The sequence below is a fragment of the Neofelis nebulosa genome, chromosome 9, assembly GCF_028018385.1.
Source record: "Neofelis nebulosa isolate mNeoNeb1 chromosome 9, mNeoNeb1.pri, whole genome shotgun sequence".
NCBI lineage: Eukaryota > Metazoa > Chordata > Mammalia > Carnivora > Felidae > Neofelis > Neofelis nebulosa.
This window is the reverse complement of record NC_080790.1, coordinates 8,032,881-8,057,187: the sequence shown is the minus strand read 5'-3', so window position 1 is coordinate 8,057,187 and position 24,307 is coordinate 8,032,881. Positions and strand designations below refer to the sequence as shown.

The 24,307-nt window shown below is 46.1% G+C and overlaps 2 protein-coding genes across 2 annotated transcripts in view; one reads left to right on the top strand and one right to left on the bottom strand.

Moving 5' to 3' along the window:
• Positions 1-1,828: 1,828 nt before the first annotated feature.
• Positions 1,829-24,206, top strand: PDIA6 (protein disulfide isomerase family A member 6). Its single transcript, XM_058682539.1, has 13 exons — positions 1,829-1,967; positions 7,795-7,936; positions 12,181-12,238; positions 12,602-12,728; positions 14,463-14,569; positions 15,789-15,919; positions 16,304-16,418; positions 16,984-17,124; positions 17,879-17,963; positions 18,091-18,163; positions 19,271-19,429; positions 23,040-23,136; positions 23,733-24,206. The coding sequence occupies exons 1-13, from the start codon at positions 1,949-1,951 to the stop codon at positions 23,799-23,801; spliced, it is 1,323 nt and encodes a 440-aa protein (XP_058538522.1). The 5' UTR covers positions 1,829-1,948; the 3' UTR covers positions 23,802-24,206.
• ATP6V1C2 (ATPase H+ transporting V1 subunit C2) overlaps positions 16,372-24,307 on the bottom strand; it is a 60,985-nt gene continuing 53,049 nt past the window's right edge. Inside the window, exon 15 of the mRNA XM_058682536.1 lies at positions 16,372-16,496. Within this exon, the coding sequence (XP_058538519.1) occupies positions 16,476-16,496 (21 nt within the window). The 3' untranslated portion in view covers positions 16,372-16,475. The remainder of the gene's footprint in view (positions 16,497-24,307) is intronic.

The window sequence follows — 24,307 nt, the reverse complement described above, 5'->3', positions numbered from 1 at the left end:
GTTTTACTTTTGTTAGTTTTGTTTTTACTTTAAAAATTTTTTTAATTTTAATTCCAGTTCAGTTAACATGCAATGGTATATTAGTTTAGGGTGTTCTTTTTTACCTTTTTAACGTGGCTACTAGAAATCTTCCATTTTCATATGTCGTGGCCGACATTATATTTCCATTGAACAATCCTGTTCTAGAACAGCGTTTCTCAGCCTTTTTTTTTTTTTCTTTCTTTTTTTGTTTTTTCCTTATCATGCCCCTAAGGAGACTTTTTAGATATATCTTTTCCTAAATTCCTCTCTCCCATGAAATTTGGAAAACACAGATACACTGTATATCCGTTTATGTATTGTGGCCCTTGTAATAGCTAAGATTTTTTCACTGCTATCCCCCAAGAACCAATTTTGCCCTCTTGGGGGTAACATCTCCCATGCGGAGAGTGCCTGTTTTAGAAGATAGTGGCATTGTACGATGGGAGAAGCCAGAATTCCTGAGTCACCCATGGAAAGCTCCTTTCCAGCGAGAGCAAGAAATAAAGCATTATGGGGTAAGCCACCCAGATTTTAGGGCTGTTTGCTTTAGAGGCCACCGCTGATTATCCTGACACACCAAACCCTAGAGCTTACAATGCCATCAGTAAACCCAAAGAGATCTCTCAGAGAATCAAAAATCGGGGATCCACAGGGCGCAGCCCACAAGTGGTCTGGATGTCTCACGATTTCCCCACACAGCCCCCCGGCACCACCCCATCATCTGGCATTTGCTGCCAGCTTCCTCTGCTTGGTGTCAGTTCACCCTGAGGGAGCTTCTTCACTCCCTTTGCTTCCTGTGCATGGATGACTCTCCTGTTTGCCCAGCAAACGTTTCAGACTCAGCTCTAGGGCCACTTCCTCCAGGAAGCGCTCGCTACAGGCCATCACCACCCCGGGCTTCCACTGTAGTGACTCCCAAATCCTTCCGCCAGAAGCAGAACGGTCTCACGCATTCAGCACCACAGAGAAATAAACCAGTACGAATACGAAAACAAAATGCTCAAGGTCAATCCAAACACAGGAGGGGACACCTGAGTGGAAAGATGCCATAGCTTAGCCTGCAACGCTTAAAATATTTTACTTTTGCAAATTTTACAAAACACGTGATCACTGATCATATTGCAAAGGCCCCTCCCAGGGTGAGGAAGGAAACCCTCTGAGGAGCTCTGAAGCTTAAGCCCCAAGGGCTTCTACAGAGAACAAGGTCCTATCAGTGAAAAAAAGTTTTGGAGTCAGATGCCCTGGACGTGGGAACTTCTAACTAAAGTAATTCAACCAAACAAATAAGTGTTGAATTATGGTAGGCACAGTACGCACAGTATGATTAGCAAGAGTTTGACTGAATACCCATCAAGGCACAGGACAAATTAAAGTGTCATTTAATAAGGTCATACATGTACTGAGCGCCCAAAGAAAGTTATCCTCTCTGGGGGACAAAGAGGATAAGGGGTGGAGAGTAGGGGGGGGGGGGGCAGGGGATGAGTGAAGGCTGAAAAGGGGCTCGTTAGAGGCAAGGGAGGGAAAGAGAGAATAAAGACCCTTAAGATAAGAAGAACCAAATACTGGACTCTACGGGGGGAAAGTACCGACAGCCCGCTTCGGGCTGGGGGAATCCGAGAGCCACGGAGGAAGGAAAGGGTGGTCCGCCCCGCCCCCAGCAAGCCCCTCCTTCCGCCGCTCGCTCCGCCCTCCATAAAAAAATCAAACCGGTAACCTCTACCCGGCCGCCTCCCATTGGTCACGCGAACGAGCGAAGCCTGCTGGAACCAATGGGCCGCGGCCACGGCTTGGCGAGCGCCTTCCGGCCCGTCCCCGCCGCACCGCCCGGCGCCTGCCTCACGGGCCGAGGGCGGGACGTGGGGCGGCGGGGGCGCGGCGCGCGGAGCTGAGGCGTCGGTGGGACTGCGCGGCGGCCCGGGAGCTCGGCATGGCTCGCCTCGTGCTGGGTAGGCGCGGGCCTCCTCGTCCCGGGGGACCGCCGGGGAGGCCCGGGGCAGGGCGGGCGGGCGGCCTCGCGGGGCCAGGGCTGGGGTGGGGGATGCGGCCGGGGCCGCCCCTCGCGCGGGGGTGCGGGGCCCTGCCGGTCTCGGGGCGCGTGCGGAGGGGAGGCAGCGCGGCGGGGCTCCCGCAGCCCACCCCGGGGAGCGAGCGCGACGGGGTCGGGGAGTCCCGGGGTGGTGCGTCCTGAGAACCACCGGGAGCCCCGGGCCGAGGGGGGCGGCGGCGGGCCGGGCGAGGGTGAGGGCCGGGAGCTGCGTTCGAGCCGTGCGGAGCAGCTAGGACTCGATCCCTGGCGGAGGTGGAGCCGGGGGCGACCGGAGAGGGTTAGGGTCAGGGGTCCCTTGTCCTGGGCCCGCCCTCCTCACCCTGGCGTGTAGACGGCACGGCCGCGGGGTCCTCACCCTGCAGCTCGTCCTCACCACTTGTTTAATGCCGTCCCCACTAATTGAGAAAAACTGAAATGCCGAAACCCAGCCCTGGAAGAGGCCGAAGAGTTTGCTTTAGAAAGGGAACGGTGCCTTCCCAAAGCGCTTCAAGTGTGAGCGAACTTCTAAAAACTAAATGGGACGCAGACCACCATGAATTATGTTAAATCCCTGTTTTAGAAACTGTGCAGTGAGTGGGGTTGAGGATCCCGACCCTTTTCTGGCTCGCCTTGGTCCCCGCCGAGGCGCCCTTAACCTTCGTTACCTGAACGCCCTGGATCCAGACCGCAGAGTTTGAGCCCCAGCCGGCCCTGCCCCGCATTTCCTAGCTGTGTGACGGCGAGCTAGTGACTTAGTCACTCTGGGCTAGTCCTCCCCCGCTGGGTGGTTCTCAGGATGCACGAGTTCACATGGGTGTCAAGAGGGTAAACAAGATGTAAATATTTGCTGTAGTGCAGAGAGAACGTAGAGGAGGGGAAAAGATTCTAGTCTCTGTTCAGTGTCCCTTGGGTGGATTCATACTGGGCGCGGAAAGAGTCTGTGATTCTATCATTTATTTGCATCAATGGAGTCAGACCTTTTGGGGAGCCCTCTTGGTTTCTAGATGAGTGCTAGGGGATCGTGTACTCTTGGTAGCAGGTGTGGGACAGAGAGGCTACTGATGGGGATTTATGACGTCCTTCACTACCGTGGACGAATAATGGGGAGCCACAGATGGCAAAACCATCTGCTCACATAGATTCTAGACACTTGGATGTTCCAATTTCCCATTGGTGCTCATTATCAGTGAGTGGAACAGCCACGTGAATTTTAGAAACAGAACACTATTAGTCGGCATTGACCCAGTTGATCATCTTAAGTGGCCTGGAGTGTTTTGTTTGTCTTCTTGAGGGTTTTCATAGGGGGTAGTTAACATCTTTCAGTCTGTTTTTCTGAGTAGTATGGTTCGATTTTTTTTTCCAGCCCTATGTGGTCATATTGCCTTCTAGGGAGTGTAAGTCTCAAATCTTTATCATCAAGACATTCCCACTAGAGAGCCATTTATAAGGAAGGTGGGTTGGGGGGCTCTTCTGAGAATTCGGCAAAACGTAAAGACAAAACAGTCGGGGCGCCTGGGTGGCTCAGTTGGTTAAGCGTCCGACTTCCGCTCAGGTCGTGATCTCACGGTTTGTGGGTTCGAGCCCCGCATTGGGCTCTGTGCTGGCGGCTCGGAGCCTGGAGCCTGCTTCGGATTCTGTGTCTCCCTCTCTCTCTGCCCCTCCCCTGCTGGCACTCTGTCTCCCTCAGAAATGAATAAAAACATTAAAAAAATTTTAAAGACAAAAAGCCTAGCACCGTTACTAGGAGAAAAAAAAAAAAAAAAGCAGCCCAAGTCCATGTTATACTGAGTGTCAGCAGCCACGACCATCTTTGTATGTAAAGGAAGCACATTCCTGAGGTGGAGTCATGGTCCATCCCTTTGGTGACTCCAGCCTGCTGTCCCGGATTGGCAAGAGAATGCAGTGAACCTAATTCTCCTGCCACAAGCTAACTAATGACCCTCCTTGGGATTATACTAATGCAGTCTCCAGTCCTTTGGTTTAAAATGTGGGTTGCATAACCGTGTTCTCTCTCTTTCTAATTATGTGGCCTTAGGCAAGTTACCCTTTCTGTGTCTCCATTTCCAGGTCTAAAAATGGGCATGATGAGACACATACCACATAGAGTTCTTAAAATGAGTTACTATATCCTAAGTGTTTACGCACTGCCTGGTGTGTAGTGTCATTTAAGTGTTATTCTCAGTTAACATGTCAGTTTCTGGAGGGTAGTTGGATAGATACATAGATCAAAGTGTTAGCTATACTATACCCCCAATCCCTTTGTAAGATTATCTCTTAAGGAAATACTCATATTTATCTGAAGGGGGAAGAGTGTAAGAATTTTCAGCATTGGCCTGTTAATAGTGAAAAATTGGAAAGAAATTCTGTTAGTGGTGGATGGGCAATGTGATATAGCCATTAAAAATGGTTATACGGGGGGTAAAAAGTAATCCATAATTATGTAGAAAACTTGTTTGAGTGGGAAAAAAGGCTACAAAAAGGAATGTATAGTAAGATCACATGCATATAAATATAATAAAGTTTTGGACTTCCGAATAGCACAGAGAAGTCCATATGAATATCACCAAAATATGAATTGCCCATTCTAGTGGGACTGTTCATGGGTTTTCTTTTGGTTTTCCATTTTTGAAAATTTCACAGTGAGCTCAGTGTATTGAACAAGTATTGATTTATGTTGATTTTTTTTTACAAAAAATACACTTTAGAGTAGATCTCCATGGAGGATTTTCCAGGCCCAGTCTTAACTTGTAAGCTTATTCAGAATTAGGATGGTCTCTGCTTGGTCTTAATTTACTTGATTCGTTAAATATGTCAAACTCCACTTAACCTTTACTGCAGCAACAAAAAGATTATCAAGCAGCACAATCCAGTAGAGATATGCAAATTTTATATCTAATTTTAAATAGTCTCGTAGCCACATTTCAAAAGGCAAAAAGAAACAGGTGATGTTAATTTTAACATATTTATTCCCCACTGTATCTCAAATATCATTGTAGCATGTAACCAATATCAAAAATATTAATAAGGTACTTTTTTTTTCCCCCTACCAAGTCTTCAAAATTTACCACTTTTTATACCTTCACTCCATGTGGTGACTGGTTAGCATGTTGGACAGCGGCAGTTATTAAGGCAACCCCAGTTTGGTTGGCCTGACCTCCATCCACATGCACTCTTTCCCACCTCTCAAAGTGGAAAAGGGGCCATCCTGCCCCAGGCTACCCCTGCCACTGACTCTGGGTTCCCTCCCTTCCCGATTCAGATTCCAGGCATTTTGTTTCATTATTCCTCTACTTTATCTTTAGCCTCTCCCACTCCACATATTTTTTTCCCTTCAAGCTCAGATCACTCTGGTCTTTAAAAAGAAACCTTCCTTCTGCCCCACGTTTGCTTGCTCTCTTGTGCTCTTTATAGTGAAACTTGTTACAGAATTCCCTTTTCATGAACTTGTTCCCTCCTACTGTCTCCAGTCTTTTGCACATTGGCTGCTGCCTGTTTTCACTCCTCCACCTCAGCTGTCCTGGGCTCTGGGGATCCTCTGTCATGAAATCCACCAGATCGTTTTCAGTCTCCTACTTGACCCCCCCAGCAGCGGGTGTTACTGCTGGCCATTCCATCTTCCCCTGAGTTTAGGTGTGACCCCACTCTCCTGAGAGTTCCCCCATCTGCTGTCCACATTGCAGCCAAAACGCCCTTTCTAGAAAGCAAATCTGGTCATACCCCCTGCAGGATAGGCTTTTAGTGGTTTCATGTCCCCCTTACCAAAGTCCACAGTTTTATTTCATATAAAGTTCCTACATTATTAGCCACGTCTATAAATCAAATGCAGTGTTCTTGAAAAATAGAATTATGTTGTTTATTCATGCCCCTGACATACTGAACCATTTTATCCTGAGCTCTAAAAGACAACATGGTTTGATGGGAAGAGCTTGGAAATAGAAGTTAGAGACAGCAGATGGGTCCCTAGAAGTGCCTTTGTTTCCTTATTTACAAACGAGGGGCGATTCCTACTCTTAGTTAGTAATGCTGTGAAAACCCAAGTGGTCCAGTGTATTTGGAGTCATTTGAAAGTGGTTCCGTAAGCATAAGGTGAAATATTTAGCAACAGAACAGTTAACACTGGTGTACATTCCTTCCAGAAGAAATTTACCATTGGGTTATTCAAAAAGGTTCCCTTTGAAATCTTCCAAATTCCGTCTACAGAATAAGCATATGAGCAGGTGACCACAATGGCATACCCGTCCGCTGCCTTAGGACACAGGTCCGCCTCACCGTTTGTTGCATCAGTAGACTAAAAGAAAGAAGTTATATGATCATCTTCACAGATGCTAAAAAGAAATAGGTAGAAATTTCTTTAATATCCTAAAGTTTATCTGTTTCAACTCCAAAGCCAGCAAATGAGAAAATACTAAAGTCAAGAACAGTCCATTACTTAGCATTGCCCTGGAGGTCTTAGTCAATGCAATTAGAAAACATAAAGAAATCATATGTTTAAAGGGAGAATTGGAATTTTGATAGCACTACCAATTCAAAAACGTTTTGAGTGTTTAAGATATTTCTTTTTTTTATATTTATTTATTTTTGAGAGACAGAGTGAGACAAAGTGAGAGTGGGGGAGGGGCAGAGAGAGAGGGAGACACAGGATCTGAAGCAGGCTCCAGGCTCTGAGCTGTCCGCACAGAGCCCGACGCAGGGCTCCAACCCACAGACTGTGAGATCGTGACCTGAGCCGAAGTCGGACGCTCAACCGACTGAGCCACCCAGGCGCCCCTAGTTTTTAAGATATTTCTAAGTCCATCCAGAACTTGTTTTCCTATATAATTGTTAACAATTACGTTTTAAGTTCCTACAGTAGCCAACAAAAATGCATTTGGGCCACAGTGTGGCTAAACTATGCTGTTAATAAGACAATAACACTCCATCCTTCTTTTGTAACATTTACGTGAAAATTCTTTGTAAGCTCATCCAGCAGCATTGCAAGTGTCTGGTGACTGCCATACATAGTGTGAGTAGAAATAAAAATATTTATAAAAACAAGTATTGCCCTTGATAGAGTCCCAGTTTAGTAGACAAGACAAATAATTAATTTTTCCTTCAAAGGAAGTTTAATAAAGATACTGTACTCGGGCGCCCGGGTGGCTCAGTCAGTTGGGCGTCCACCTTTGGCTCAGGTCATGATCTTGTGGTTCGTGAGTTCGCGCCCCACATCAGGCTCAGTGCTGTCAGCGTGGAGTCCACTTCGGATCCTCTGTTCCCTTCTCTCTCTGCCCCTCCCCCGCTCGTGCTCTCTCTTGCTCAAAAATAAATAGACGTTAAAAAAAGATAGTGTGTTAATATTGCAACTGAATAACACAAAAAATAAACGCTGTGTGGATTACTCGGGGCCACAGGGTAGCCTCCCAATTTTTCGGTGTCTTCGCCCATAAAATGGCACGAATACTATTACTTCACGAGGTGATTGTGAAGAATGAAAATGTTAATACATAAAAAGCACCTAAGTTAGAGATCTTTTTCGATTGCAGCTCAAGAGATGAGAGTGTGGATCTCTTTCCTACTTGCTCTGTGCTGCACCGGTGGCAGTGAAATTCCAGGGGCTGCCACAGCAACAAAGGGGATGGGCACTGGGGGGTTAGAAAGGACCTGACCCAGGCCATCCTCCTGTGTGAAGAACCTTGGGCAATTCAAGAAGACGTTTCCTGCCAGAGCTTGAACCCCGTCATTAATGGTGTGCTTTTTGTCTTTTACTGCAGGTCTAATAAGCTGTACCTTCTTTCTAGCAGTGAATGGTCTCTATTCCTCTAGTGACGATGTAATTGAATTAACTCCATCCAATTTCAACCGAGAAGTTATTCAAAGTGATAGTCTGTGGCTTGTAGAGTTCTATGCTCCATGGTAAGTATAAAGCACTTGTGGATTATTTATGGTACTTTATAAAATTAGGAATATTATATAAAAATGTGATTTTATTTAGTCATCTAGTTTGTCTAGTTTACTGCTTGTTTAAAAGAAGTAGAGAGGGGGCGCCTGGGTGGCTCAGTCGGTTAAGCGTCCGACTTCGGCTCAGGTCATGATCTCACGGTCCGTGAGTTCGAGCCCCGCGTCGGGCTCTGTGCTGACCGCTCAGAGCCTGGAGCCCGCTTCAGATTCTGTGTCTCCCTCTCTCTCTGCCCCTCCCCTGTTCATGCTCTGTCTCTCTCTGTCTCAAAAATAAATAAACGTTAAAAAAAAAAAAAAAAAATTAAAAAAAAAAATAAATAAATAAAAGAAGTAGAGAGGAAAATGGGGGATTCCACAAAGTGTTGTCTGTTAAAGGCCATGGAGATTGAGTCCATTGGGGGGAAAAAGGTTGAAGTAGCTAATTGTTGCAAGAAAGAAGAAAGAAATATTTTCTTATAATTTTAAGAAGATATATCTCTGTAATGAGGTAGTAAGTAGCGTCTTGATGGAAGGGAAACTCCTTTATGCTGAAAGAATATTGGGCACAGGAAAGGGAAAAGCTAGTGATTGATTCCATTCTGTTTCTTGAAGAAGAGAGTGGCTTCTAGAAATACATAATTGTAACAATCTGATTTAATTTAAAAATTCCTCTCTTGACTTACATGCATTGCTGGAAAAAAATCCTTGTGGAGTAAAGATAGAATTTTCATTGAAATTAACGGTCACAACTATACATCGTCAAAATGCGGTATTGCACTAATTGTTTATGGAGTTAAACGTGTAATGCAAACAAAACAAAAACGCAACAGGTAGAAGTGCAGAGACTGGCTAATGGAAACTGCAGACGGTGCCCGAAGCTGTTACATCTCTAAACCAGCAGGGCCGTGGGCACTCAGGTCCGGGGAGGCCTGAGCCCCAGCCAGCTGTATCTGCAGATCAACCGTACAGCGATCTGAGATCCGATCGTCCTTTTAGATGTGAGCGATGTCCCCTAAGCTCACATAGGAGGTAGTGAATGGAGTTATCACAAGTTCCTCTTACCTGAGTGGGTGCACTTCAGAGTATGCCTGATGAGAGGTTTCCTTTTATTGCTTTCATTTTTTCTCTGCAAGACCATGAAACAGTTTTGGAAACTCAATGCCGGTCCTTGTGGACTGTTTCGCTTAATGTTCAGTGTGGCAAATTAAGGTAATACCCTCTGCTTAAAAATTTATGTTAACACTCTGTGAATACTGTTCATCCTAATGCCTTCATCATTTTTTTTAAATTTTTTTTTTTTAATGTTTATTTATTTTTGAGACAGAGGGAGACAGAGCATGAGCAGGGAAGGGGCAGAGAGAGAGGGAGACACAGAATGGGAAGCAGGCTCCAGGCTCTGAGCTGTCAGCACAGAGCCCGACGTGGGGCTCGAACTCACAAACTGTGAGATCATGACCTGCGCTGCAGTCGGACGCTTAACCGACTGAGCCACCCAGGCGCCCCCTTCATCGTTTTTTTTTAAAGCTTCTCTTTGTTTTTTGTTTGTCAAATCCAAATGAGGATTCTGTGTGGAATGTACCAATTGTAAATGTACGAACTGTTATCTTGTTGAATGCCTTTGTATGCAGTTTTTGCAAGTTTGATTTTTTTTTGTTTATCATTTATGGCATGAGTAATTTACATTGTTTTGGGAAGCTTCGATATGAGAGAATGTACCTCATTCCAAAATGGAATCAAACAGCATCATTGAGAAGGCTGGGTCTGGATCCTGTAGTTAATTGTTCTTGTGACATGGCACTTGGGCCTCCCAGTGTTTTGGGTGAGAGGAGGTGTCATTAGAGCAGGTGCCTTTAACCTCTTCTTGTGCTCAGACTTGGCAGCTTGGTGAAGGCTTTGAATTCTTTCCAGAATAAAGGTTTTCCTTTTCCATCTATGGGGTAAAGCATATAGGATCACAAAGGGAACCTAAAACATTGAAATAACCTTCACAAAATACTAAAACAAATTTCGATGTGATTACGTAGTACTCTTGTACTGGGACAGCAAATACCAGGCTCCAGCAGCAGATGTAACACCTAGGCATCATAACTTTGAAATAGCAATGGACAGAAATGAAATTGAACTGTAGTAGCCATCTGAAAGGGGCTGAGCTTTCATTTGTGACAAAGTCACAAGTGCTCATGGTGTGTTGTTAATGTTTATAATTGAAGGGAAGTCTGCGTTTCATTTACAAGTTAGTGAAATGGGGGGGGCCTGCGTGGCTCAGTCGAGGTTGAGCATCCGGCTCTGAATTTCAGCTCAGGTCTTCATCCCAAGGTCATGGGAAAGAGCCCTGTGTTGGACTCCAGTGCAGAGTGCGGAGCCTGTTTAAGATTCTCTCTCTCTTCCTCTGGCTCTCTCTCTCTCTCTCTCTCTCTCTCTCTCTTAAAAACATTAAAAAAAACCCAAAAAGTGAAATAGAGGTGTTTTTACCCCCACCAAAAGTTCCTAGAGCCCCTGAATTTTTCTACACCAGTCCTTCGGGGTCTGGATTGCAGGGAAAGAACCCTTGGGTCAGAGGTGTGCTGTACCTCGACTCGTGCGGCATTTCTGTCGGTGTTTACTGCGCTTAATATTGAAATTGAAGGAGTGTGGACTCTGACGTCTCCAATAGGAGTCCTTTCATAGAATAAACTCATTGAAAGAGGCACAAAGTCCTATAAAATTTTGACCCCCAGACTTCTAAGTAGCTCACCTGAACTGCAAAAAACTACTATATGCAAGTATGTAAACCAGCATCACAGGACATTTCTCAGAAGATCCTGACCTTTAAAATACTGGATTAAGGTTAGGCCCCTATGGAAGGGGCCACCAATATACAGGGATGAAGAATGTGGGACCTGGAGCCACATAGACCTATGCAGCAGCTCTGTGACCAGATGACTTGTGATACTGGGTAGGTTTCTTAACTCCTCAGCCCGTCTCCTCATCTGTAAGATGAAAATAGCAAGGCCCGTCTTCAGTGATGTGCTGACGGAATGAAATCCTGTATGAAGGGCTCCTCTTGGTCTGGGCACCTGGCATTTACTCATTAGGTTCTTGAAAACTGAATTAGGAGACTCGACTTTGTTAAAAAAACAACTAATCACCTGTGGATAAACTAGCTTTAGTATCTTCATGCAGTGGATGTTATTCAGTATTGAAAATGAACAGTAAAACTGCAACCTTGATAAACGGTATGAACGTACCAGGTTTTTGTATATATAACTTCTAAAAGCACTGTCTGTGTGTGATGTTTCACAATAATTTATTTCAGATACTGTAACGTGAAGGATTTTCTTCTTATCTCTGTCTCTTGCTCGCTCCTGTTCTTCTATCACCATCTTGTGGTATTGAATACTTTTCAGCTTGCTAGGCATATAAAATTGGGATTACGTGTACATTTGTAACCCCACGTGCTGCTGTGGGAGCCAAAGAGCATTGAGATTTAGGCTCTAATTCAGATGCTTCATCTGTAAAATGAAAAGGTTGGACTAGATCAGGGAATATGAAATCTTGATGGGCTTAAAAATCACTGGTTGAACTTCCTAAGATGTAGGTTCCTGAACCCTTTCTCTAGGTGTTTGGATTTCATGCGGCCTAAGAATCTGCCTTTTGCCTAGGCTTACAACTCAGACCACACATTGGGACACACTTGACCAGATGAATGCTAAAGTTCCTACCCAGGGATAGAGTTACAAATGCTGGTTTGTTTAAACTCTTTAGACACAATTTAAACAGTAGCTTGGGGGGACACCTGGGTGGCTCAGTCAGTTCAGTGGCCGACTTCAGCTCAGGTCACGATCTCACGGTTTGAGTTCGAGCCCCGCGTCAGGCTCCGTGCCGACAGCTTGGAGCCCGCAGCCTGCTTCGGATTCTGTGTCTCCCTCTCTCTCCGCCCCTCCCCCATTCACACGCTGTCTCTCTCTCTCTTTCAAAAATGAATGAATGTTAAAAAAAAATTAAAAAAAAAACAAACCAGTGGCTTGGAAACTTTTAAAATTAGTACATGAGGAAGAGTGATAGTAGAATCCTAAAATGGCGAGTTCCTTCACGTCACCGATCATGTTTCACTAGCGCCTTTGCTCCCTGCCAGCAGCCACCCCTGTGCGTGTCCCTCAGTAGAGTGTTGGTAGAGTATTTTTGAATCGACGATCGAAGACTTGAACCGTTGCCTCATTTGTGCTTTTATCTCCTGAAAGGTGTGGCCACTGCCAGAGGTTAACACCAGAATGGAAGAAAGTAGCAACCGCGCTAAAAGTAAGTTTCCAAGATGCCCACGTGCATTCACCTGTGTGTGTATAATAAGTAAGAACGCAGCCGGGCTTAACGTGCCGCCGGAAGTTCATTGGCTATTTTCATTGAGTCGGTTTTCCCGATTAATGACATAATCCTCGCGGTCTCACCAATTCTTGGTGCTGCAGAGGCCCCTCCGGAGCTCCGTCCATTTCTCCCGTCATCCCACGTAGGCGTGACTTCCCAGGCCCCAGGTCTCGTTAAATCTGTCTGTAAACCTAACCTTGCCCTGTATCCTCTTGGAGTCTACATGAGTTCAGTGATGGATCTTTGTGGAATCTGCTCCAGTGGAAAAGAAAAATGGATAAAACTCTTACATTTTCACAGGATGTTGTAAAAGTTGGCGCAGTTGACGCAGATAAACACCAGTCCCTAGGAGGTCAATATGGTGTTCAGGGATTTCCTACCATTAAGATTTTTGGATCCAACAAAAACAGACCAGAAGATTATCAGGGTAAGGACTTTTCCTAACTACTCTATTCCCCTGGTTGGAATTTTAATTTGAACAAGTAGGTAAAAAATAGGAGCAAGGGCCCGTTTGTTTTTGTAAATAAAGGTTTTCAAAACAGTCACACCTACTTTCATGTCGTGTGTAGCTGCTGTCACACTGAAGTGGCCGAAGTGAGTCGCTGCAGCAGACCGGGTGGCCCGCAGCCCTCAAAATCGTTTGTGTTTGCCGCTTTACAAAGAGTTTGCCACCTCTTGGTCTAGAGCGCAAAACCCCTCTCTTTTTTCCTAGTACATTTGTTTTCTTTTTTTATTTTGAGAGAGAGAGAGAGAGTGTTTGCGAGTGGGGGAGGGGCAGAGAGAGGGGGAGAGAGAATCCCAAGCAAGGCCCCTCACTGGCTCATTCCCACAAACAGCAAGATCGTGACCTGAGCCAGAATCAAAAGTCAGACACCTAACCTGAGCCACCCAGGCGCCCCTCCTAGTATATTTCTTGATTTGGCATATTTCCAAGTAGATTGGTAGCAGGGGCACCGGTTCTGAGGATGGAGGTCTTGGCCCTTCTGTATTAGAAAGTGATACACGTGGTGATGTCAGCCGGGGCCGCAGTCCCACACGATCTGACTATATACTGCGTGTTGCTGTACTGTATTTTCTTTCTAATGTCAGGGCTAAAAGTGTGCTCAGATGTTTTTCTATCTTCCTTGGCAGTTTGGTAAGAAACTATTTAAAAAATACATGGAATTTTCTAGAGACATTTTATTAGAGTTTTCCCTTTGAACGCTAAAGATAGCGTGGCCCATATTATTCGTACGTTTTTCATACCTTAAAGGCCCCCCTGACTTTTTCTCGAGTGTATAGTTTTTTGGTTAAACTTCTAAAGGCTGTTGTCATTATTGAGTTTCAGTACAGTGTTTGTTACTTCTTAGATTAGGAGAGAATTCAGCTAAAGAACCTAAAACAGCCCAAGTATTGTAAGCAAGATAGAAAGAAGGCGCCTGGATTGCTTTCCAGTTACTTGGCTTCACTGCTTTTTCTACAGTTTTTTCTGCTTATCATCATAGAAATAGTTTCTTCTGGGGAGCCCGGGTGGGTCAGTTGGTTAAGCATCCAGCTTCAGCTCAGGTCATGATCTCGTGGTCTGTGAGTTTGAGCCCTGAATTGGGCTCTGTGCTGACAGCTCGGAGCCTGGAGCCTGCTTCGGATTCTGTGTCTCCCTTTGTCTCTGCCCCGCCCCCGTGCACCCTCATTCTCTCTCAAAAATAAAAAAAATAGAAAGGGAGAGAAATAGATCAAAAATAAAATAGAAAGAGGAAGGAAGGAAGAAAAAAAAATAGTTGTCCTGTATTTTCCTCGATGTCATTTGTATTTAGAAACGTCCCCTGCTTTTTTTTTAACTAGATAATAGGCTTATTCATCTGTATACATGTTACACGTTCAGTAGACATTTGTGAGTTTCTCTCATTTGCGGATGGCATTAGTAGGTGAACAGGATGTTTGTGTTTAATAAACTAAAACTGAAGGAGAGGATTTGGTTTTCCAAGGGAAAAGTCAAGTGCGGTGTATATTACAGGGAGAACTTGACTGTGTGTTAAATACCCATGTGTTGTTGGGTCTGTTCAAACATCAGATAAAGCTGACAGAAATCTGACAAATGTAAAGGGCCATGTCTTTAGGTCGTGTCATTATAGGCACACGGCCCCCACCACCCATTCGTCTGATTGTCCTTTGTCTTCTGTAGGTGGCCGAACTGGTGAAGCCATTGTAGATGCTGCTCTCAGTGCTCTGCGCCAGCTCGTGAAGGATCGCCTTGGGGGGAGGGGTGGTGGATATGGTTCTGGAAAACAAGTAAGACTGTGTGATGTCAACTTTGAATGTGTGTGATGAGTTTGATGCCACAATATGGACTCTTTGTAGAGGATAGTTTTGGGGCGGGTTATTTTTGTTTTTTGGGGGGTTTTTTTGTAGTTACTACTAATGTTTTAAATTAGTGAACTTTCAGTTAAAAGATATTACAAGGTTGGATCAGCTCATGCCAGAGGGAATGAGCCACGTAGCCTGTTGATTTGGCCTCCTCAGAAGTCTCTAGTCCCAGAGCATCTGGCCACCACTATAGGCCAAGAATCAGGCCACAAGATGGGCTTCCTCGGCCCAGCACTGAAAGGGAAGAGTTTGGGCTGTACACCTCTCGAGAAAGAGCTTCAGACCGGGAAGCCAGGTTCTGGGACCCTTTGGCATTTGTAGTTCCAGAGTGGGGAGAGAGAGACCAGATCGGCTTGGGGACAAAGAGGGATGAAATTTGAACGACCTCTTGGCCTGTATCTGGCAATCAGCCTGAAATTTTGGAAAATTCAATCTCAGTGGACACGGAAGAAGAGAAAAATTCCTGTTCCATGGATTGGTATTTTAGATGCCCATGTATGAGATGTGAAGTTTAACCAAATGTTCTTGTGAAAAGGCATTAAATTCTTACAAATGAAGGTAAAATGGCCCTTCACTCTTACAGAGACCAGTAAAAGTAGCTTCTTTATACAGATGTAGAATTTACCCGAAGATTCCATGCTCTTGGCTTTTGGCCCAGGCATCCGAAAGCAGTATAGTGAAACTGCTTCTTGGGTTTGGTACTCAAGAACATTCTTTGAAAATAAAGAATTAAATGTTACTTTTAGCTCTCTTGAATGGTAGAGACTTTCTCTATGGAAAGGTAGTAACTGGTTACGTTTAACATCCTGGGATGAGGAAGCAGCTGTGCCCAGTCGGAACTAGAGTAGAATCGGGTGGTTCTGTGAGCCGTGTGGGGGTTTCTCTTAGCACAACGGCAGGCGAGAGAATTCCGGTATATTCATAGCTTACACTGGAGGTGCTGGTGATTGAAAGTAAACAGTGTTTGACAAGTGATAATAATATTAAGGAATGACCCCAATTGGAGTAGAATGGTTTTCACTAGAAAGAAGAACTCCAAACTTCGTTAAGATGCGGAAGAGATCATTGTCTGTTATCTGTTTAGAATAAGAACAGCGTTCTTTCTGGCCAAGTGTAACTAAATGTTTAATGTCACATGCGACAGGGTAGAGGTGAGAGTTCGAGTAAGAAGGATGTAATTGAGCTGACGGACGACAGCTTCGATAAGAATGTCCTTGATAGCGAAGACGTTTGGATGGTTGAGTTTTACGCTCCTTGGTGTGGACACTGCAAAAAGTAAGGGCTTTTTACCAAGTATTTTGAGTCCCAGTGCTTTTAATATATTCACCTAGCTGGCTCTGAAAAAGCTGATCCAGACGGCAGGTCAGTCACCAAGATCTCCTCCAGGAAAGCTCTGACCCCGAGTGAATGTTAAACATTGGCATTGGTGCCGAGTTTCTTCTGTCACAGCTTCAAAGATTAACAGGGACCTAGCGCGGGGGAGGGAGTGACAGAGACCTGGGAGGTGAACGTGAAAAGACAGCATCACATTGTACGCAAAGCTACGCACAGTGGTTTCCAAGCGCGGTGTGACTGGATTGGGCAGAGATGCGCGTCTCGGTTAAAGTATTCGTGCTGACGGTTAAAACACACTTTTAAAGTGCAAATATTTTTCCATAGTCTTGAGCCAGAATGGGCTGCTGCAGCCACAGAGGTAAAAGAGCAAACCAAAGGAAAAGTGAAGCTCGCGGCTGTGGACGCCACGGTTAACCAGGTTCTGGCCGGCCGGTATGGGGTGAGTGTCCAGATGGCGAACGTCTTTGAGGAGTACACGCTGTTTTCAGCTGTGACTTCATCGGGTATCCGGGCTTCCCTGTGTGGTAGGAGGGGAGATGTTTGGCCATTTTGTAATGAAACTAAATTACTTTATTGTTAAAACTAACGAGTCTTGAACTCAGGACTGTGTCTGTCTCTCTCTCTCTCTCTCTCTCTCTCTCTCTCTCTCTCTCTCTCTCTTTTAAGTCCAGTATCTCACTGTTTCTGCTGTGTGCTGCATGTGAATTTTCAGCTTGCTCAGGCTCTTACAAGTCACTACTAGTGCTTTTGAAGTTGGTCCGCTTGTTCTAGAGCAGATAACGTTGTATTCAGTACATATGGAAGGTTTGAATAATACTCCGCTAAGCCTGGTGGGCAGGCTGTTAAAACTGCCTGATCAACAGATCTCTGTGTATCCTCCCTGATCACTGATGCAGCCTCGGACTGTTGTTCTATTAAATTACCTATAAGGTAGCCTTAGAACCCGTGAAGATTATTCCTTATTAAATATTAGTTTGATTTTATATTCTTGTCTTTTTTAATAGATTAGGGGATTTCCTACAATCAAGATATTTCAGAAGGGGGAATCTCCTGTGGATTACGATGGGGGGCGGACGCGATCTGACATCGTCTCCCGGGCCCTGGATTTGTTTTCTGACAATGCCCCACCTCCTGAGCTGCTTGAGGTAAACCGCTTCCGTCACTCGTGATCAGAACCGACCATGTCTGATGGGGGAGGCTCTCACACAGTAATGACACTCCTTTGGTGTTTCCAAATGGACTTTGTCCCTTCTCTTTTAAAATGCTCTCTTTAAAGTATTATTGGACTTTCAAGTGGGGAAAACCTGCCTGATAAACTGCTGCTTTTCATAATTTTAGTACTACAATCCTTACACTAGGAGGACGAGTGTGCCAAGCTTTTTAAAAATAGAATGCGCCTGGCCGCTCTCTCCCCGTTGTCTCAGACGCAGCTGCTGTTTGTGGAGCACCTAGTCATGTGACAGTGTGACAGCATCAGTCTGCTCTTACGTATATTTTCTTTTCAGTTCGCACATGAATGCCTAGAGGTAAATACTGTTTTTGTCTCATTTTATGTGAGGAAACAGGCACAGAGAGCCTCAAATCCCCATAAATATATAATACACATGTATCTGTCTAGCTAGGTGATTGTCAGAGCCAGGCTCCTCCGAGGCTGTCTGCTTTTGGAGCCCACGTGTGTCAGCAGGTGCCGAGTCAGCACCGGGATGGCCCGGGGACAGACCCGGAAGGCCAGCTATCCGTGGTGCCGTAGCGCGAACCTGGAGTGTCAGGGGGAGTGCTCTGTCTCTTGAAGTCTTTGCTCTTCACTGAACGTGATGATACCGAGTCTCTGTCGTCAGGCTCACCTTTGGGTTTTGTGTCCGTGGCCTTCCAACCACCCCTTGTGCTCTGGGCCCACAGATCATCGACGAGGACATCGCTAAGAAGACCTGTGAGGAACACCAGCTGTGTGTCGTGGCCGTGCTGCCCCACATCCTGGACACGGGTACGGCGAACAGGGGCGCCCTTCTCCGTGACTGCTCTGTGCTGCCTGCTCTGAGAACGCTTTCTAAGCTGATGAATGTTTCGGATTCTTTTATTTTTACCTTTTCAAAATTTTCTGTTTAAATTAGGAGCTGCTGGCAGAAACTCGTACTTAGAAGTTCTTCTTAAGTTGGCAGACAAATACAAAAAGAAAATGTGGGGGTAAGTTGCTGAACTTATTTTCTCAGTATGATTTGGACAGGAGAGCATAGTGCTACCTGGATACTGTCTGGTTCAGGGTGCCTGGGCGGCTCAGTCAGTTAAGCGTCTGACTCCGGCTCAGGTCATGATCTTCGTGGGTTCGAGCCCCGCGTCGGGCTCTGTGCTGACAGCTCAGAGCCTGGAGTCTGCTTCGGGTTCTGTGTCTCCCTCTCTCTCTGCCCCTCCCCCGCTTGTGCTGTGTCTCTTCGTCTCTCAGAAGGAAAAGAAGTAATGCAAGTCTTTTACCTGTCTGTGCCACAGCACCTTTTCTCATAAGAATCATTTTATTTTATTTTTTTTTTAAGTTTATTTTGAGAGCGCGCGCATGAGTGGGAGAGGGGCAGGGAGAGGGAGAGAGAGAGAGAATTCACGGAGCCCAGCTCGGGGCTCGATCTCACGAACTGTGAGGGCATTACCTGAGCCAAAATCGAGTTGGACTCTTAACCAGCTGAGCCACCCAGGCGCCCCAGATACAGGTGTGTTTTTAAAACAAAGTATGTCTGCTTCTTTCCGATTTAACTTTTTGTTTCTCGTCCTTTATCCATTGCTGTCTCACCCTCCTCGGGCCATTGCTGTCCCCCTCAAGTGACCTTGTGCCCCCTCCCGTTAGTTCAACAAAGTGTGGTGTGCCTACAGAGCACCGCATTCTGGCACCCTTCTTCTTCACCATTGTAGAAGTTGAGTAAGAGCTGTGGCTGAGCATCGTTACAGGGATTGAATAATGATACACCAGTAAGTCTTAAGAAGAAGTTATCCTGCTGGCGAACGTGCCCTGTTGTCCAAATGATATTAGTAGCATTTCACGTAATAGAGACAGAAAACCCAGCAGGTTTGGCGGATAGTATTTTGGAGGCTGGGAGCAAACTGTATATAGATTTGGGAGACTTCTGGAGGTAGAGTGTAGGGAACATCCAGAATACATTATTTTTGTATTTTATTTCTGTTTCTACATCCATTTCATTCCATGAAATGTTGGGAGTGTAATCCGTTTTTTTTTTTAGTATCGGCTGATTCGATTCTAACTACTTTGAAAGGGATCTCTACCCTAAAACAAGCCTGTTTTTCTAGGTGGCTGTGGACAGAAGCTGGGGCCCAATCTGAACTTGAAAACGCGTTGGGGATCGGAGGCTTCGGGTACCCTGCCATGGCAGCCATCAATGCACGCAAGATGAAATTTGCTCTTCTGAAAGGATCTTTCAGCGAGCAAGGCATTAACGAGTTTCTCAGGTAATCTCTTGCCTCCTTGAGTTGTTTTTGTTCTGTGGCTTGGTTCTGCGTGGCGTGGGTTCAAAGCTAGGTTTACGTGGACCAGGCAGTGCGTGGAGTTGGTGTGCATTTGGCATTCCGGGGAATTAGGTGTTCGAGTTCTAAGTCATCGTTTTGCGCTTCTGTTCTTTTCCGTGGAAGCATTCTGTAGGGGAAGAGGCCACCTTGCTGTTGTGCCATTGCATTGAGCTCTCTGATCTCATGCAAGTCTCCTCTGGGCTGGTAGCAGCCCTCCGCCCCCCCAGCATGCTTTGTGCCTCTCGCCTCAGCTAACGCGGCTTCCGTTTCTGGCCGGTAGCGGTAGAACGTGTACTTCTGAAGTGATTCCAGCAACGTGCAAACAACATAATGGGTTCTGAAACTCAAAATCCAGTTGATAGAGCTCTCTGTCTTGCCCGGCCATTCAACTCCTCCAAAAGTTGACTTGATCATCTTTCAGGTAAACATGAGGCATTGACACTGTGCTAATTCTCAGGTGTGCGGTAATTTGGTTCGTACCTCGTCCTCCTGACTGAGTCTCACAGGTACATCTCTCACAGACCTTCTCTCTGCTCACTACTACAGGGCCTGGCTGATCGTCAGCTCTTGGTAAATAGTACGGTTTTTGTATGGTTTATGTACCATCTACTGTATTCTTACAATAAGTGGTATTTAGAAAATGCTAGAAAATATACTCACATTACCGTAAAATTCTGCAAGTGGACTTGTATGGCTCACCCCATGTGCAGGGGTCAGCTGTGCTTATCAAATGTCATCCTTTTTCAGCAGCTGATTCCAGTGTCACAGATCGTAAGAAATGTGTGAGAATATCGTAAGAAATGTTTGAGGGGGATCAGTAACCATGAGGTTGAGCCTGTGGACTCATTGGAAATGGCAGGTCGAACTGCGGCTTTGATTTTATTCACATTTCTTTCAACCGGTTTCCCTTCTCTGGTTTGTTGTTCTTTGTCGTGTGTTTTGTGTCTCAGTACGGAGGAGGTGGCTGGTTCGTGGGAAAGCTGCGGACAATAGCGTATTGTCAACTTGAGACCATCGCTGTTGCGCTGGAGATCGTACAGGCCACTGGTTCTCCAACTTCGTGCCTTAAAGGCGGCAGAGAACCTCAGAACCCACCCAGTTACCAGTGGGGAAGAGGACGCAGTAATGGGTCGAAAGGAGACACAGTGGGCGACAGCATACTTGTCTCTAGTCCCGTGCGCCTTGTTTTCTGACGAGACTGGACGTGCGTGCGGCTCGTCGCCGGTGAGGGGTGAGGGGGCTGCCGCCAGTAGACGGTGCCAGGCCCGCCCGGGAGTTGGTGTCCACGTCCACCAACGTGTGCGCTTGGAAACCACAGACCTGAAGCTGAGACGGCCTGTGATGAATACATTGGCAGCGACTCACAGCTACAGTCAACCCAAGACGAGTGTTAGCGATTCCCATACCTCTCCCTGCAGGTGTGTTATTGAAGTGTCCTTTCGGTGTAGCAGCCAAACATACGAGTACGTCACTGTGCGTGATGCAGCCGGAAGTGAAGAAAGGACTCGAGTTTCATAGAAGTTCATTGTTTGAAGCAGCAGCCGTGTTTCTCGGGGCTCTTTGAGAAGAGACGATAGCATTTAGCCCTGCAAAGAGAATGGGGCCGCAGGGGAGGAGCGGGACTGAGCTGTTAAAACACTTTTTTTTTTTTAAACAATTGAACCCTGCCCTCAAGGCATAGTTCCCTTACATTTTTGCTCTTTTTTGGGGCGCCTGGGTGGCTCAGTCGGTTGAGCATCTGACTTCAGCTCAGGTCATGGTCTCATGGTTCATGAGTTCGAGCCCTGCATCGGGCTCTGTGTTGACGGCTCAGGGCCTGGAGCCTGCTTTGGATCCTGTGTTTTTCTCTCTCTCTCTTTCTCTCTGTCTCAAAAAATACATAAACATTAGAAAAGAAGAATTTTGTTCCACTTTAAAGGAGGCCTGGCATCTTTCCATTAGTCCTTCTGTTTGCTGCTGCTGAGGACATTAAGTAGGAATGTTGGGGCACCTGGGTGGCTCAGTCGGTTGGGCGGCTGACTTCGGCTCAGGTCATGATCTCACAGCTCGTGAGTTTGAGCCCCGTGACGGGCTCTGTGCTGACAGCTCAGAGCCTGGAGCCTGCTTCGGATTCTGTGTCTCCCTCACTTTCTCTACCCTCCTCCGCTCATGCTCGGTCTCTAAAATAAACATTAAAAAATCTTTTTCTAATTAAAAAAAGTAGGAAGGTAGCTGCTTTCTGAGCACCGACTCCCTACATCTCGGCATCTTCTTGATGAAGAGACTGATGTTCAGAGATGATGAATAATCGGATTAAGGGTCCCAAACTAGTAAGAAGTAGAACCACTGGCTTGCCTTTGATTACTTGCATGGGTTTGTATTTCTTAGGTCAGCCAGAGCTTGGGTCGGCCTGTGCCCCCTCACAGCAAATGGAGCCATTCTGGTGTAGGTTTTTGATGGACTACGAGAGACACAGGTCTGACTCGCTGTGCCCAGTACCTCTTGACCCTGCACGCGCATCGGCGTGGAGGCCAGCGTCCTGCCCGGTGTTACACTTAGAGCTCAGCGGGTGGCGGTGGAGCGCGGCTCTAGAGCATGTGGATAATCGGTTTTCTGAACGTAACTCCTCTTCGGACATCAGGGTTTCTCGATGTTGGCGCTTGTGACATCGTGGGCCAGAAGTTTGTCCTGTGTGTTACAGGGTGTTTCGTACCTGTCCTCTAGATGCCAATTGCACACTGTCCGCATACACACACAGTTGTGATCATAAAAATGTCTCCAGGCATTGTCACATGTCCCCTAGGGAGAAACTCGCTCCACTGAGAACCACTGATAACACGCCATAAAAAATGCAGGGTAGCCAAAGGCAGTGGATAGAATTCCCCCCTTTTCCACCGTGCCAAAGAACTGCCAGACACACGTGGGACACTTCCACTCCTGTCTCTTTTCCTCTCTTCCCTGTAGTCCAAGCACCCTTCACCATCTGGAAACTTTTTAAAGAAGGCTTGCTCCCAGTCTGGCGGTTGCCTCTACATCTTTCTAATGAAATGTTTATCAGAGTTGGTCAAAGTCAAGACCTACTACGCCCTGTCACCATAGAACTCTTTCTTCTGTGTCTTAAAAGTTGGAGATGAGGATTGCCACCATCACCTCTAGATCTGCCCGTGGGCTGGTGTTAAGTGCTTCTGCTCGCTATTGGAAGTCTGGGGAAGGAAACCGAATTTTTGTTTTAAGATGCCATCTTTCATAAAGTGTTTTGGGGGTTAGTCTACAGTTTTGTTCATCAAACGTTTTGCCTGTGTTCTACGTTAATGTTGATAGGTTTTGCGTACTTAAATTTGTATTCTAGCAAAATAAGTTTATTTTTCTTAATTAGTAGTAGTAACTAGCTTTATCTGATGCCAAGACCTTAGTCATTTCATGCCCGGTTACGTTGTCGTCCTTGCTTGAGCGGATAGCACTGTGCGGGAGCAAGACGTGAGAGGCACCTGTGCAGAAACTTAGCCGGCGAGTCATTGTTTTAACACATCGTGTCTTCATCAGTATGTCCTTGCTTTGGTCACTGTCCCCTCAGGGAGCTCTCTTTCGGGCGCGGATCTACAGCACCTGTGGGAGGTGGGGCCTTCCCCGCCATCAGCACCAGAGAGCCTTGGGACGGCAAGGATGGCGAGGTGAGTCCCCAGGGCTGGAGGCCACGCGCGTGCGGGACTCCTCACCGGGGTGCTTGTCCCGCCCGCCTCTCCTCACTTTCCCCGGCCCAGGGCGCCTTTGCTGTTGTAGGCTGAGTCCTTTCCATCCGTGGCGTGGTGTCAGAAGTGCCATAGCCTCGCGAGCCTTTCAGGGCTGCGTGACAGAGTCTTGACAGACAACCAAGATAAATTTCAGGAATGAGGTTTCATTCCTGATGATTACTGCTAAACGGAGCATTTCACCCGGAATCCATTTACTTTGTGTCTGAGAAGCACAAAATGACAACTTTGGAATTATCGTGGATTCTGGCACACTTCTGCCCCTCCCCCCTCAAAACGACGAGCTAAGTAGCTGTCGGTGTTAAAGAGGTAGGTGATCTGTTAAAATCCTACCTCACCTAAGTTCTCGGCTTTTCCGGCTGTAAAATGATACGCAAAGCTAAAAGCGGGAGCCAGATTAGGGCAGAACTGGCTCTGTGATCTGGGGTGTCTCTAGAAACTACCTTGCTCCTCCGCCGTGAGCCCGTGAGCTCTCCCAGCTCTTCCTGCAGGGCCTAACAAGTGGCTTTGTTTCCCAGCTTCCCGTGGAAGACGACATTGACCTCAGTGACGTGGAGCTGGACGATTTGGAAAAGGATGAGCTGTGAGAGGCTTGGCACAGACTTCAGTTTTCTTTTCTTGGGAGCAGATTTCCCCAGCAGTGAAGGAACATTCTTCACGATCGGATGAATCTACCAGTGGCCTTTTTAACCAAGAAGTAGCACTTGATTGGTCATTTGAAAACACTGCAACAGTGAACTTTTGCATCTCAAGAAAACAATGAAAAATTCTATGAATTGTTGTAGCCGGTGAATTGGGTTGTATTCTGTCAAGTAATATTTTGGAGAAAACTGATGGGCTGTTGAAATATTTTTCCCTCCCTCTCTCTGACTGCTGCTTGAATGTTCTTGGAGGCTGTTTCTTATATATAAGTTTTTTAATGTGATTCTTTCATTTGAATATTGATGGCTTTTTTCCATTAAAAAATAAAATAATATTTTGGACAATGCCAATATACGTATGAAATTAGTGTCCACATCATAAATTCAGTAAATTTAGCCATTCAGTAAATTGATACCATGAAGGGATGACCCTGATGTCTTTCCTCCCTATA